Here is a 15,737-nt window from a genome sequence, read left to right as displayed (position 1 = left end):
AAAAAAAAAAAAAAAGAACGAACTATATAATATATATATATAAAAAATTTTCGTTTTTTTTTCTCCTTCTTGCTAATCTATAGAAACAAATCAAATTTTGAAAAGATCTATCAATGTATCAACATGTCAAAAATAAAGCCCATTTTTAAAGAAAATAATAAATTATATGAAGACTAAAATTGCAGGGGTTGAAATTAAGGGTGGCCACTTGGATCACTGTACAATAATTATCAGTGATCCAATAGACCAGCATTCAATGTAATATCTATTTGTCTACGTTTTTTAACTTTCATTGTTTTTTTGTTTGTTTGTTTTTTTTTTACCTTTTTTTGTAATTTTTCCTTTAAATTAACTTTGTTAACTTTTCTTCAAAAAATATAACAGAGAATAGAAAACAAACCAGTGAAAATGCATGGGGGCTAATTATATCCTTTAGTTAATGGTTCTTTGGACCAGTGACTAAATTTCCTCAATTTCTACCCTAGAAATGTATACAATATGGGACCTGAAATTTGGATTTCCAAAATTCAGAAGACCAAAATCCCTAGATCAAGAAAAATACATTTTTTTTTTTCCTTTTCTATTTTTGAAAAAGACATTTTTATAATTTTTTTCTTTACTAAAAGAAAAATTTTAAGTCAAAAGATGATACGACAATCGCTAATTTTTCCCTCCAAACACGTAGTAACCTTGAAGGACTTGTAATGATAAATAAACAAATAAAAACCTCTTTCAACCCCATTTTAAATCAAATCCTTCTTTTCACCCACCCAGTCATAACACTTTTCGACATAGCTCTACTTTCTACCCTCCTCTTAAAGCTCCTCTTAAAACATATGTTTCGAAATCAAACAGAAATAGCAGAGATTCTAGGAATGGAAGAGGTCGTTCACAAGTCTTTCAGCTAAATTCAGAGAATTCCTTTTATATTCTCACAGCAACGGGGAGGGGAAGAAAATTACTTGCTATCACTCTGAACCAATCATGAGGCAAACAAGAAAAATTATTCTTCCAAAATTTCATTAAATTCGCTTTGTTCACTTTGCTAGAAAGTTCAGCTTCGATCAATTTGTTATTATTTAATTAAATTTTTCTTTTATCGAATCTTGTCAAAACTAATCAAGAGAAAACATTCTTGTCTCACAATGAGTGATAAAGTTGTGTTTAATGAGTACACAAATTGGATTATGGTACACTTGAGAAGAAAAAAAACATTTGTACTAAGTCCAAAGACCCTTCAAAATGCAAAATATGCTGAAATTGACACAAAATCCAAGTTTTGATTGAATGGATTCATCAAAAACGATCAGAACATTTCCTTTTGGACCAGAAAATAACTGCAACACAGGCCAAGATATTCCACAAACAGTTAAACATCAAGTCTGCTTATGAATATTATTTAAGGTGGTTTGATAAATTTAAGAAGAGCCTTAGATTACAATTGTTAAAATGTAGCGAAGAAATATCTTCTGCTGATATAGCAGCTGCTGAAGTTTTTATCAAGTTATTCAAACAACTGGCGGTTAAAGCAAAAGTATTATGTTCAAGAAGCAGTGTTATTTTGGAAATATGTTTTAAAATAATCCTATGTCAAAGTGAATGAGAAGCACCATTGGAATTTGAAGATTGTAAAGCAAGAATTACTATTTTAACCTGCAGTAATGCCACTGGTACACATAAATACAAACTTCTAATTATAGGTAAAAGTAAAAGAACTTATTTTCCATACATTTTACAGGAATAACAAGGAAGCAAGAAGACATTTTCAGAGAGTAATTCGAAAACAGCTTTGCAAAAAAGCATGAGCACACAGTAAAAAAGTCAGATTTCCAGAGGATAGTAAAAAAAATTTTATTATTAGCCAAATGAAATGTATATTCCTCTGCCAAGGTATTTCAGAAGGATAATGTTTTTGTCCATTTTTTACCACCGAGCTGCACTACTACGATTAAACCACAGGATCAGGATATTTTAAATTTCCTTAAGTGTCAATAAAAATAGAGTTTTTTAATAAAAACGCGTGACGCCTGCATTGATGGGGCAGGTATAGAAAATTTCCATAAACACTACACCATCAAAAATAAATCATAGCACATACATAGTGCATGAAGAAATCTTAATAACTAAGTTACAAAAATTGTGTCCTTATCCCATATTCATCGCAGAGAGCAATGATGATGAATTTCATAGATTTCTAATTTCGTAATAGAAAAGCCTTATAAAAGAATCAGTCAGTTATGCTAAGCCTGACTAATTATTTTCTGATGCTTTGTGTCAGGGAGAGGAGCTATTAAATGATAAAGCAGTTAAAGACTGCATTACTGCCTATTTGTCACATGGTACCATAACCGGCCAATGTGAAACTAGCGATGAAGAAAACAACAAAACAGTAAAAGAAAATGTGTCGATTAATAAATGATTTATTGAAGGAACTGATTTCCGAACTTATAACAAAACCAAAGAACTCTATTCCATAGGAACATATTACGCGGCTGAACAAATTACAGAAACTGAAACATGAAAAGAACTAGAAATGCTTTAAATAACTTAAATTTACTGATTTTTGTAAAAATACCTCTGTTGTTCAGGATAAATAGTGATTTGGTTGCAAATTTCATCATTGTTTTTATTTATTATTAAATATCGCATTTTATTACATATACTATTTTTTTGTTAGTTGATGTTCAAAATCGAAATCCCGAATATCAACAGCAATCAGTGTTAAGGATTTGGTAGGTAATTTATTTACATCGCACTAGAACTGCGCAATGGGCTATTGGCGACTGTCTGGGAAACATCTATAAGGATGATCCGCAGACATGCCATCGCAATTTTGATCCTCTGCAGAGAGGATGGCTCTCCTGCTTTGGTAGCACAACGACCTGCATGCAAAGTTAAGCACTTTACAGTAGAACAGTTTACGAGGACCGATACAGCACACTCTCGGTCCCAATCTAAGGATTTGTGGTCTCATACTGTATATTAAAACTTATTGATACTCCGTTTATTGAGAACTGATAGTGAAAGTAAAGAAAGCTACCCAAAACTTGGCACTAACTTTAGCTGATTGTTGCCAAGTAATGACAAATAGCGTTAACATGACTAATGGTAAATACAAATGGAATCACTGAGGAACCAGCAAGAGTAGGTTATGTTTAATATATTTAAATGAGAAAATTAAAAACTTTTTACCCATTGTGTAAACCAGATCTACAATTAAGACTTGTTGATATACCAATGGTTAAAATAGCCTGTACAAAGAAGAATATGGCCATAGCTAAAGACACCCTGTATACTGCCATGTAACCAACAAGCAAATCACAATTTTCTCCAGCATTCAATGTTATGCAAGTAACATTGTATTTTGGAAACTATAAAAAAATATATAATAATATCAATCCATGTGTAATATAAATAATAAACTATAAAATTATGAATGATTTAACATAAATTTTTAAATCTTTTATCTTAAAAATAAATCGAAGACAATAAAAAAAAAACTAACATTAAGCAACAATTGTTATGTGTTAAGCAAATGTTTTATTTTCAGAAATGAGTTTTTAACGCTGTTTTTCTTAAAAGGAGGTCACATATTTGAAAGGTTATCAATCACTAATATGCATATTACAGTCAAGAAATTATTACAATATTTAAAGGAGTATCTGTTTATTTATATAACTGACAAATAATATTTTCTAAATATTTACCAGAAGTGCCTTGTGAACATACTTAAATACAATGACTAAGAATAATTTTCTTTCATTATTACACCTAAATAAAATAAATCAATTTAAATATAACACTAATAGTAAATATTAAATATTTTAGGCTTATTTATTTCCTTTTTCCTTATTTAGATTTTATATATCTCTATTTTTCTACCAATATCTATTTTTGAATTAATTTTTAGAAATGGAATCATTTTAAATAAGCTAAAAAGGTCATTAGCTGCCACTGAACACAAGATGTTGCTAAGTTTTTTGAATCATACACATAAATTTTAAACATTATACAGTGCCTAGTAGTTATACAGCACAGTTGTACCGAATTGTATAATTATTAGCAAATAATTAAGAATTACACAATTTGGTAATCTTTCAAACCTCTCATCTTTTTATCATTGTGTCTCCTAAGACATTTATTCAATATAATAATAAATTTATAGCTTTAAACAAATGGTACAGAACACAAAGATTTTCAAGTATAAAAAATTTTTGCGAACTCACAACTTCAATAATCCTATCTTGAACTTCTCTTGTTAGCATGACACACATCAAAAGTGTGCCTAATAATAGATACAATGTATACATGAGTCTAGTGGAAGTTGATTCCCTTACTGATGGCAGAAATCTGCAACACATGCGACACGGAGAACAGCCACAACAACAACCAAGCTATAAATAAATGCTTTAATGGACAAAAATATAAAATAAAAATAGACATAAAAATACATGCATGTAAATCATATACAAAACAATTGCTATTTTTATGAGAAACTTAAATGTGCCCATAAGAGAAATTTTTGAATTGGTGCTAAAATATTTTTATTTTATTTTTTGTTATAGGATCTTTTTAAAAATCTGTACTTATAGTACAAATGTAACTAAATTATTTCAATTGGGTATACTGACGGAAGTAATATTTGTTTATTTTATTGGCATTTCCATTTCGAGATAGCAATGCGTAAATGTTGAGTATGCGTTGTCAATACATAAAAGAGAATACCTAGCAGTCTAAAAGTAATTAGATAGATCTATAATATATTTTTTCAGTAACTTTGGTTGCTTTGTAAAATATGGGGGCTTAGGATCCAGAACATTCCAATTTCCTATTCCTTTTTCATTAGAATCAAGCCATATTTTAAACAATATAAATCCCCCATTAAATCTGAATATAAATCTCATACATAATTTTTTTAAATTTATATTCACATATTCTGTTTTATACATTAGTGTTTGTCTGTTTTATTCATTTTTTTTAATAACAAAATTGTTTTTTTTTAAAGCTTTAATTTTACTTACTTTAAACTGCAATCACCCAATTTTTTTTTCTTTTTCAGGTGAACATTATAGGCCAGGACATATTTTCTTTACCATCCATAACAATTTTTACGGTATCTGATAGGCTGTAGCCCCTTAGTAGAATTGCTAAATTTAAACTTGAATTGATGAAGCGAACTACTTAAGGAAACTTTCACTTGTGGTGAGAAATTGAGAAAAAAATTTTGATAAAAACATGTTTTATTATGTTTTGATATTGTAATGAATCTATTCTAGCAGAAGTGATTGATAAAACAGAGCTAATTTTATAGGTCAGTAATTTAGTGATTTCATTAATAGCATACACAGTAGTACTTACAAAATAAAAATTGCGAGAATTCATTTGTAGTTAGATGTCATGCACGAAAGACATCAAATTATGATTAGCTTTTTAAATTAATCAATAGGTTCTTGTCAAAAATGAATTTCTTTTTCAGAAACTTTAGATTTAAATGTTTCGAAATTCATGTAGAAAGAATTAATTAGATTGATTATACTTAACAAGACCAGATAAACAAATTAAAACTAATAATACTTACAATATTTTAAGTGCATAAAATTAATTCAAGAACAATCAGCGTATAAACAACAGTAATAATAAAGTAATATATTGATAATGCCATTATCATCTAAGTAGCAGTGTACAGGATTATTAAAAAAACAAACATCCTTTAAATTTTCGTATGCATGTCACCCACATATAATGTACAGTTTTTAAAAAAATTAAATCACAATCATTTTTAAATTTGAATGTGAAATTATTTGAAAACCAAAAATTATCAGTTGTGGGAATTTTACCTGCCCTTGACAGCTTCCACCCATGTTTGGCAAAGTTTGATAAATTATTCATTTAAATCAAGAATTACTCAAAATCATTATAACTTGCAAACAGTGCTGGCAAGCCATAGTCAACTCCTTGTTGGTCAACACATCCTAGGAACAACACAAACAAATAATAAATTACAACTATGTGAGTTTTGAAAAAGTTTTTTTAATTATGGAACACTAATACATTTGATTATATTATCGTTCGTGTACTTTATAACTAAAACACAAATGGAAATTTAAAAGTTGAAAAAGTTTCGTCGTTTCCCTTACAAAGGCTTTTTCAAAAGCACTTGGTAAACTTCAAAATGTTGCCAATCTTAAAAACAAAATTACAACAGTAAACACCACTATTAACTGTGACCAATTAAGTCTCTTAACGAGAGTTACTGTAAACAGATACTTCAACTGCTATTACAGATACTTCAACTGCTATTATTATCAACCTCAATACTCTCTCTCCTACTGACAATGCGGCTAAATAACACACATCACGAATTTTTCTGTAAATAAACATAATCAATGGAATAAAAAAAATGAATTCCAGTGATTACATTTAAAATTCACCAAGAGCTCGATATTTTATGCTATAAAAATTTCTTCTAAAAATGATGCAAAAGTACCTGTACACTGTATTTCGTAAATGGGAAAAGTGGACTTTAAAAAATCGCATTTGAAAAGAAATGAATAAAAATGTTTCATTGTTTTAGAGCTGTTAAACTGGAGTTTTAGCTTGCCACTATAATAATAGCGAACAGTCATGATGGTTCAGGGAATAGAGCGTTCGCCTCCCAATGAGATGATCATGGTTCGAATCCCAGTGAGGGATGGTCGATACGAACTCTGATCCCTGCTGCACAATTCCAAATGATAACCTTTCCAATCCTTAAGACAGGGAATATGCAACTTTTCCTTCTTTCGCCGATTTAAGTTATCCTTAGTGGTTGACGGATCATGGATTTGAATCCCTTTGCGGCCGGGCTAACAATCAGAGGGTATCGTGGTTTTCCTCTCCATGTAACGTAAATACGGGTAGTTCCATCAAAAAAGTCCTCACGAAGGGTAGTTTGTCCCAATGTTTGATACAGGAGTTTCCTTGTCTTCTGGGTGGGGCTCATAATTACAAGACGACAGAGGTGAATGGTGATAGTCGTAAACTCAGAATTTATCACTTCGCAAGTTATTGAATAAAATAATTATAGTATTTCTAAGATTACTAAGAAAGCAAGTTTGTTTAAAACTTTGCGCTAGCATTTAAAAACAGCACAGCAAGCTTATTGAGTTTTTTATACGTCATCCAGTTTTTAAAATTCCATGGCGGACAACATCATTTTGATTATTACGTTAACGTGAAATCATAATATTTGCGCGAAATATTTCTCAATAGTAGTGAACTAAAGCAGAATTTTTTTAAAACAGAAAATCGAGTTTAATTAAAACTTTTATAGAACTTTCAGGCTAGGCTATCATACGTATAGTTTTATTGCATGTTTAAATTAACTATATGCAATGGTAGACAAAATTCTTATAATTCTAATTTATTAAAATATTAATACATTACCTTTTCTACTACAGCCACACAAAAAAAGAAAAGAAAGAAGGGGGGAAACTTTCGTAAAACTACAGAAATTCCGGGTTTTTTTTTTTTTTTTTTTTTTTTGAAACACTTTTCGCACATATGTGCATATAAAACATGTATTTATGACAGGAACCTTTTTAATTTTGTTTGAAATAATACATGCACAAAATACTTTTTATGCAAAATGTCATTTAAAAAAATATCAGAAATTTATAAAGACATTAATTAATGCGAATACTTCATTACATACCTTTAAAAATATCCCTTGTGCAAAAAAAACTTTTCAAAATCTTTCAGTTTTGAAATTTTTTGGTCACAAATAAGGTCTATCTACAACAAATGTTGATTTAGATGAATTCAATAACTAAACTCAAATTTAAACGGCAACTCTTTTTGGAAAAAAAGTTTTTATTTATAAAATTTTTAATTTTTTTATGTAGGTAAACGTATACTTTTTAAATCATTTCAAGTAATATTTGCTCTAAGCCTAAATTGTGGAAGTTTAAAAGAAAGAAAGAAAAAGAAAATTTAAAGAACTTTTGTGCAAGATACTTTTTTTTAAAAACTCGAAGTACTTAAGTACGTTTTAATTAATGTCTGACTCATTTTTAATATTTTCTTTTAAAACTTGGTTCATTAGTCATTTAGTTTACGCATAGCTGGCAAACCAAAAATGTAGTTGCTATCATGAAAAATACGAACACGAACAAGATTACTTTAGCATATATACCTGAATTTTCCTACAGACAACCACAATCTTCGTTACAATATTATAGGAGTGGATGTTTAAATGTTATAAACGCGTCGTTATATATGGAAATGTAATAATTTTTTTCTATATATATTTTTCCTTAACAATGTGAATTACGCTGAGAAGCAAATGTTTTGTTCATGTATGCAAATACTTGATATTGCCTAATTTGGGTGTTGGTATTTCAAATATGAAATTAGTTTTACTTATTAAGTTACAGTTTTTTTAATGACACTTTTTTGTCTTCTTTTTTTGTCGAAATGTCGAAGTTTAAAAACGTTACATATAACAGGGGGTCGCGTAAATGTTGCGATAAACTTCTAGATAAGTTAGGACACATCATCAAGATTAAAATTACATAAAAACCCATGCACAGAATTTTCACCGTACGCAGCTAGGGGTGGATTTCTATAATGACCTGTTCAGAAGCATGCGAAGAAACAGTTCATAATAGGGAACACCCCCATGCGACGTATGACGACATTTTTGGGCAACGATTTATTATCCAGTGGTGTTTAACACCCCTCTCCCATGTTTAGCATTTTTTTATTTAATTTTTTAATTTAAATAAGGAGAGAACTTGATTATTGATATTACGTTAGTTCAGGTAACACATTTCAAAAGAAATAAATGCTTGTATAATAATTAGGACCAACTACAGTCAAGATTAAAATCTCCACAAAAGAGAGCAAGACGTTAAAGGTCGCTAAATTGTTAATTAGTTTTAGGGTATTCAATTTTAATCCTGATGATGTGTTCTAACTCACTTAGAAGTATGTCGTAATATTTACGCGACCCCTGTTCTGTAAAATGTTTTTTAACCAGCACGTTTCAACAAAAAACAAATTAAAAATAACATTTTACAAAAAAAGAAGAAAAAAAACTTGTAGTTTGGAGAGAGAAGCCGATTGCAGATTTGAAATCAGCGATATAGAAGTATCTGAGATCCGTTAAAGAATCTCAAACAACATAAAGCAAAAAACAAAAATTGTTCCTCAATGTTATTAATAACTCAATTTCTTAAAACAGAAAGCTAAACTTAAAAAAGCGAGTTGCCTTTAAATACTTTCTAGCTCATATACAATACACGAGCAACGAGTGGCAGCGCATGACACATTTTTTTTTTTTTTTTTTNTACCTCGTTTGGAGTTATGTGCATGCCTTTTACTTGCTAAGTTAGTTCAAAAAGTTATAGCTGCTTTAAGAATGGATATCAAAGAGGTCACTTTATTTTCAGACTCTACCATCGCATTGGCTTGGATTAACTCTTCTCCGCACCAATTAAAAACATTTGTTGGAAATCGTGTATCCAAAATTCAAACACTTTCAAATAATTTTCACTGGAGACATATACCATCTGAGGAGAATCCTGCTGACTTGATTTCGCGAGGAATCGATCCTTCCGAATTGGTGTCACTGGACTTGTGGTTCTCTGGACCATCGAATTTAGACATTCAACCAACAGATCAACAATCCATTGAAATTTTGAACAGTGAACTTTATGAGCTTGAACTTAAAAAATCATCGAATATAACTCTTACTTTGTCTTCCAACTCAGACTTTGTTAATAGTTTTCTCACTTTAAGTAATAATTTTGTAAAACTAATTCGTATTTTGAGTTACATTTATAGGTTCATTTCTAATTGTCGGAAACAGGAAAGGATGTTTGGTCCCATCACTAGAGAGGAACTTCAGCATGCAAAGCTTTCTCTAGTAAAGTTAGTACAGGTAATTGTATTTAGGAAGGAGATACATGCATTAAAAAATAAAAAAAGATTGAAGGACAGCCACGTAAGTAATTTAAATCCTTTTCTTGATTCTAATGGTTTAGTTAGAGTAGGAGGCAGAATCAACAATTCGAATTTATCTTATGATCAAAAGCACCCATTGCTAATTCCAAGAGATCATAAAATAACTACTTTAATTTTCCAGTATTTTCATTTAAAAAATTTGCATGTTGGTGCGCAAACTTTGCTTCATTGTGTTAGACAAGAGTTTTGGCCCCTAAATGGTAGGAACACTGCTCGAAAAATCGTTCACGATTGCATAACATGTTTCGAAGCCAAAGCCGATAGAGGCGCCAACAAGTGCAGAACAGTACAAAAAATAATAATAATAATAAACATTTATTGCTGTATTACTTACAATTTCTCAGAGTCATATTTCTTCTGACAAAATTAAAATAATAGTGAAAAAAAAATAGTCAAAGAAATAAAAAAAATAATTTATTAACTCATAGCATGACGTATCATAATTACACATCACTGTTTTTTTAAAATCAAATTGATGGAAATTTAAAGAACTTCATTACGAAATGCACCGCTTCATTTATTGACATGAGGTTTGCTTAAATAAATATTTGAATGTTTTTAGTTCTGTTACCTCTTTGACATTCCTATCAAAATTAAATAAAATTTGCATAAATTTGTTTTCTTATTTTCGCTCTAGCAATTTTTTATAGCGAGCAGGATAATTTTTAAATGGTTAACAAATTTGAAATCAAACTTGATGTAAAAGATACCTTTTATCACTAACTGACAAACTGTGTATTTAGCGAAAGCAATCAAATTGTTACTCTAAGTTTCACTAGATAAAATTCCGAATCTATTTACTAAAAATCTGATTGCAACCGGAACGAAATTCGATAAATTTTCTCGCCATTTGTAAAAAAAAAAATTTTTTTTCCTCATAAGATTTTACGAATTTTCTTTCTTTTCTTAAAGATGTTTACCTTACCATCATTTTGGAAATAATCATTAGTGTATTACTTCATCGTTTTTTCTTATTTTTAAGATTATTTCCAATTTTTTTTTTTTTAGTTGGGTTTAACAATAAAAAAACGACTCTTTGTAGCGATTCAGAAAACCGGAAAAATCAGTTATCCGGAATAGCGATGGTCCCGACCGTTCCGGATAATCGATTCCATACTGTAATTACTATGTAAAATTTTTAAAAATTTCAATATCTGCAATTTAGTTTTTAAAATTTAGAAGTACTTAAAAGAAATACTATATAATATTACAAACATTGATCTTGAAAATTATTAAATTTTTTTCGATCATTTAAATTTTTAGATAACTTTTTATAGTTCAAACTTATTTGAAAGAGCTGCTTTAAGTACTTCCAGCAAAATTATATCGTTTTAATAGTTTATCCATAGGTCTATGTCAGTGATGGAATAGTTTCTTTAAGAGCTATCTAAGCAGCAAGAGAAAATAAATAGCTAACTTATATAATATATTCTTAAACGTGTAAATCTTCTCGTTTCAATACAAACATTGATATGACAAATGAAACTGCAACTGCATTTATAAAATGCCATTATTGGCGCAGATGGGATACCGGTATATATTTTTTTACTGACACTCTAATTACAAGCTCAAATATATATTATAGTATTTTTTTAATTATTAAAAAACAGTATAATAGTTACTAAAAAATTCTGCGAAATTATAAAAATTTCATTGGTATTAAAATATATATTTTTTAAAAATAGTTTGAAATTTTTTTTTTCATTTATATTCAAAATTTTATAAATAATTGATTTTGTAAAAAAACAAAATCTCAATCATGAATAACTGTTTCTCTTAGATCTAAATAAGTGCAAATTTGAAAAACTGTTGCTTGAAAGTGAACCGTGTTTGGAATATTTTGCCTTAAATGCAAAAAAGCATTCCAGTGTTTCATGATGTATTTCATAACCATAAATTGTTAAAATGCTAAATATAATAGTTTTCGCTTATTTTTCGACTTAAATTAGTACAAAATAATAAATAAAAAAATATGAAAATTATGCTTGATAAAAATTTTGTGTCAAAGGGTTAAAACGCGTGCGTCACACGAGCTATATTTTTGAAGAAGACGAAATTAAATGACACAGTCAAAATTGTTTTCTTAATTTCACAAATAAAAAAAATAAAAATTTATGAGCTAAATTCCCACAAAAAAAATTTTTCTCACGTTCTTGTTTTTATCTTTAAGGAATTTAAATCAATAATAATTCAATTTTTTTTTATTTGTCTAAAATATTAAGGGGAATTATTAGAGATTTCGACTTATTAAAGGGAGCATATACGCACCGTCCACTCTCTCTCTCCAACGATACCCATGCCTTAAATTCCAGCTGAAGTGTTCTGATTTTGGGAAGTGATACATAATATTGAGAAGTTTCTTGTAGAATTCTTCTTAAAGTCTTTCATCGCTTCCAAAAATAAAATTGAAATATTGTTCCATGTAAATGAAGGCTGTCATAAATGATGACACACATTTTGTATCCCCCCATCCTTGACCTTGTCACAAACTGTTTCCCCTTTTTACACGTCACGATATTTGTCATAAGCATGCACTTACAGTTCAGAAACAAATACATTATAGATCATCTTCATATTTTAAACTTTGTGCATTTTTGTTGCTGTTGTAGTTCATTTACGTCGTCGCACTAGAGCTGCACAATGGGCTATTGGCGACGGTCTGGGAAACATCCCTGAGGATGATCCGAAGACATGCCATCACAATTCGATCCTCTGCAGAGGGGATGGCACCCCCGCTATGGTAGCCCAACGACCTGCAGGCGAAGTCAAGCACTTTACGGTAGAACAGTTTAACGAGGACCAATACCGCACAACCTCGGTCCCTTCGCAAACTAATCCAAGTGGACACCTATCAGCACACTGACCGCAGCCAGTGATGCTTTACTTCAGTGATCTGCTGGGAACAGTGTCTTATGAATCAGTCCACTGCGGGACTTGTGCATTTTAATAAATGAAATACAATTTTTTCTTAAAAGTGTCTCAAATTTAAAATTTTTACTGAGCCTTATTCAGCATTGATATTTTTCTGTACAAAAGAAAACAACATCTTGATTTGAAAGTATTTGATCCGCTGATTTTAAATGTTTAGTATTTAAATCAAAATGTGTGAACACACATTGATTTGTTGTTGTTGTTGTTACTTTACGTCGCACTAGAGCTGCACAATGGGCTATTGGCGACGGTCTGGGAAACATCCCGGAGGATGATCCGAAGACATGCCATCACAATTTTGATCCTCTGCGGAAGGGATGGCACCCCCGCTTCGGTAGCCCGACGACCTGCGCGCGAAGTCGAGCACTTTACGGTAGCACAGTTTAACGAGGACCAATACCGCACACCCTCGGTCCCTACGCAGACTGATCCAAGTGGTCACCCACCCGCACACTGACCGTAGCCAGTGATGCTTGACTTCGGTGATCTGCTGGGAACCGTGTCTTAACGATCAGTCCACTGCGGGACGAACACACATTGAAGTCGACCGGATTGTCGGATCCGTTCACTTCATCTTGAATTTTGGGTTAAAATTCTTAGATTGTTAGGTTAGAATTTTAGGTCCCTTCATAGATAACTTTTAGGATTGGTGCAAGTTTTTCGTCTGGAAACAATGCAAAGCTTTAAAAGTATGCTGTCAGTAAAATTGAATTGGTAATTTAATAGTGTGTATTTTTTTTTTAAACTTCAATTTTTGTCAGTATTCTGAAGAAAATCGCTTTTCACGACAGTAAAAAAATTATTTTATCATAAATTACGTAAGAAAAACGGCAAAGCAAGCTTGTACAGATAACCCTCTGGCTTTAATTTTGTCTTATGGGTAGTTTTTAAAAGTAGGAAGTTGCGACGCATTCTTTGACTTGGCTATGACATTAAGGTCTTTGGTTTCAAGTATTCGAAAAATTTGAATCATGTGAGTGAAATTGAAAAATTTAAAAAAAAGTTTTATTTCGACCTTCGCTAATTGTCGTGGTGATTAGCCTAATTGACAGGAATGCTAAATACCACGTTCCCATCAAGTACCCTCGTGCATCAAGTGCAGCACAGCCGATTTCAGTTCGCCTGCTATTGAACCGCTAAGAGATGAGTTTATGCAGATGGACGATTATATGAAAACAATTTTTAATTTGTGTAGGAGTAATGGGCAGCACAGGTGAGCCCGAGGAAGATTTTTAATCTACCGATTAACACGGAAAATACTATGCTGAGAATTTAGAGGAATCAACGTGGAACTATGAATCCATGATTTCATGCAGGCGGGAGGTCCAGCAGGTCCTCGCTAGTCAATGCAACTGATAATTTTCTTTTGATAAAGAGAAATTATTTTATTTTTAGTTGTTGTTGTAGTTTATTTACGTCACACTAGAGCTGCACAATGAGCTATTTGCGATGGTCTGGGAAACATCCCTGAGGATGATCCGAAGACTCACCATCACATTTTTGATCCTCTGCATCTCTATGGATGGCACCCCTGCTTCGGTAGCCCGACGACCTGCACGCGAAGTCAAGCACTTTACGGTAGAACAGTTTAACGAGGACCAATACCGCACACCCTCGGTTCCTACGCAGACTGATCCAAGTGGACACCCACCCGCACACTGACCGCAGCCAGTGATGCTTGACTTCGGTGATCTTCTGGGAACCGTGTCTTAACGATCAGTCCACTGCGGGACTATTTTATTTTTAAAAAATGAAGTTATTTTAAGTGTTTAAACTCGTGGGTTGGATCCCCGCCCGCCGAAGACTCCCCGTGTAGTAAATGGTGACTGGTGCACGTTAAATCTTGCTTGTCGCAATGTCCTCCATGTTCCCGTAACAAATCAATACCTCTGGAGGTACTAATTCAGGAATTTCTTTGTCTTCTGGATTGGTTCAAAATTACAAGACTACGGAGTTGAACATTAGTAGTCGTAAACCCAAAAATTGGGTCGGCTGTTCAACGACGGGTATAAAATAAAATAAAAAAATTTTATAGCTTGTAATTTGCTCTTTTTTAAAACAAAATATCTAAACTATTTTAAGTTTATAACATATTATTTAACACTTTTTTTTTTTAAGAAAACAGTTTTTTAAAAAGTAAACATTTTATTTTAATTTTGAAAAATCAGAAAAATACAAAATTTTTTAAACCGATTTTTTTTAAAAAAATGAGCATTGAGAGCTGATTCATCTTTCTATTACTCAACCTGACGCATAAAGAAATTATAAGTTCGAAAATAATAACAACTTCACTGTGATAATAAATAAAGACATTTTAATTTCGTGACTACCAAAATCTTTTTAAAATACAGGCAATGTTCTTTTTCTAATATTTAATTTTTAAAAGCCATAAAGGATAAAATGTACAGCTTTTTTTTAAAGCAGTTTTTTAAAAAGTAAACATTTTATTTTAATTTTGAAAAATCAGAAAAATACAAAATTTTTTAAACCTATTTTTATTTTTATTTTTAAATGAGCATTGAGATCTGATTCATCGTTCTATTACTCAACCTGACGCATAAAGAAATTATAAGTTCGAAATTAATAACAACTTCACTGTGATAATAAATAAAGACATTTTAATTTCGTGACTACCAAAATCTTTTTAAAATACAGGCAATGTTCTTTTTCTAATATTTAATTTTTAAAAGCCATAAAGGATAAAATGTACAGCTTTTTTTTAAAGCAGTTTTTTAAAAAGTAAACATTTTATTTTAATTTTGAAAAATCAGAAAAATACAAAATTTTTTAAACCTATTTTT

The 15,737-nt window shown here is 30.8% G+C and overlaps 2 protein-coding genes across 2 annotated transcripts in view; one reads left to right on the top strand and one right to left on the bottom strand.

The window, feature by feature from the left end:
* The window catches only part of LOC107450833 (serine incorporator 5), a gene marked incomplete in the record, with an annotated part of 24,051 nt that extends 17,879 nt beyond the window's left edge, over nt 1-6,172 (bottom strand). Inside the window, 3 exon segments of the mRNA XM_043043190.2 lie at nt 3,193-3,371; nt 4,227-4,394; nt 5,838-6,172. Coding sequence (XP_042899124.2) covers nt 3,193-3,371; nt 4,227-4,394; nt 5,838-5,861 — 371 coding nt within the window.
* A 3,157-nt stretch (nt 6,173-9,329) lies between these two features.
* LOC122269579 (uncharacterized) lies at nt 9,330-10,252 on the top strand (the record flags this gene model as incomplete). The annotated part of the gene is given in 1 exon segment (XM_043043385.2): nt 9,330-10,252. A coding segment is annotated over 1 exon segment (852 nt), but the record flags the coding sequence as incomplete, so codon positions are not given.
* Nucleotides 10,253-15,737: the final 5,485 nt, after the last annotated feature.

Source organism: Parasteatoda tepidariorum, chromosome 5 (genome assembly GCF_043381705.1).
Source record: "Parasteatoda tepidariorum isolate YZ-2023 chromosome 5, CAS_Ptep_4.0, whole genome shotgun sequence".
In the NCBI taxonomy this organism is placed as follows: domain Eukaryota; kingdom Metazoa; phylum Arthropoda; class Arachnida; order Araneae; family Theridiidae; genus Parasteatoda; species Parasteatoda tepidariorum.
This window is presented reverse-complemented; position numbering and strand designations above follow the sequence as displayed.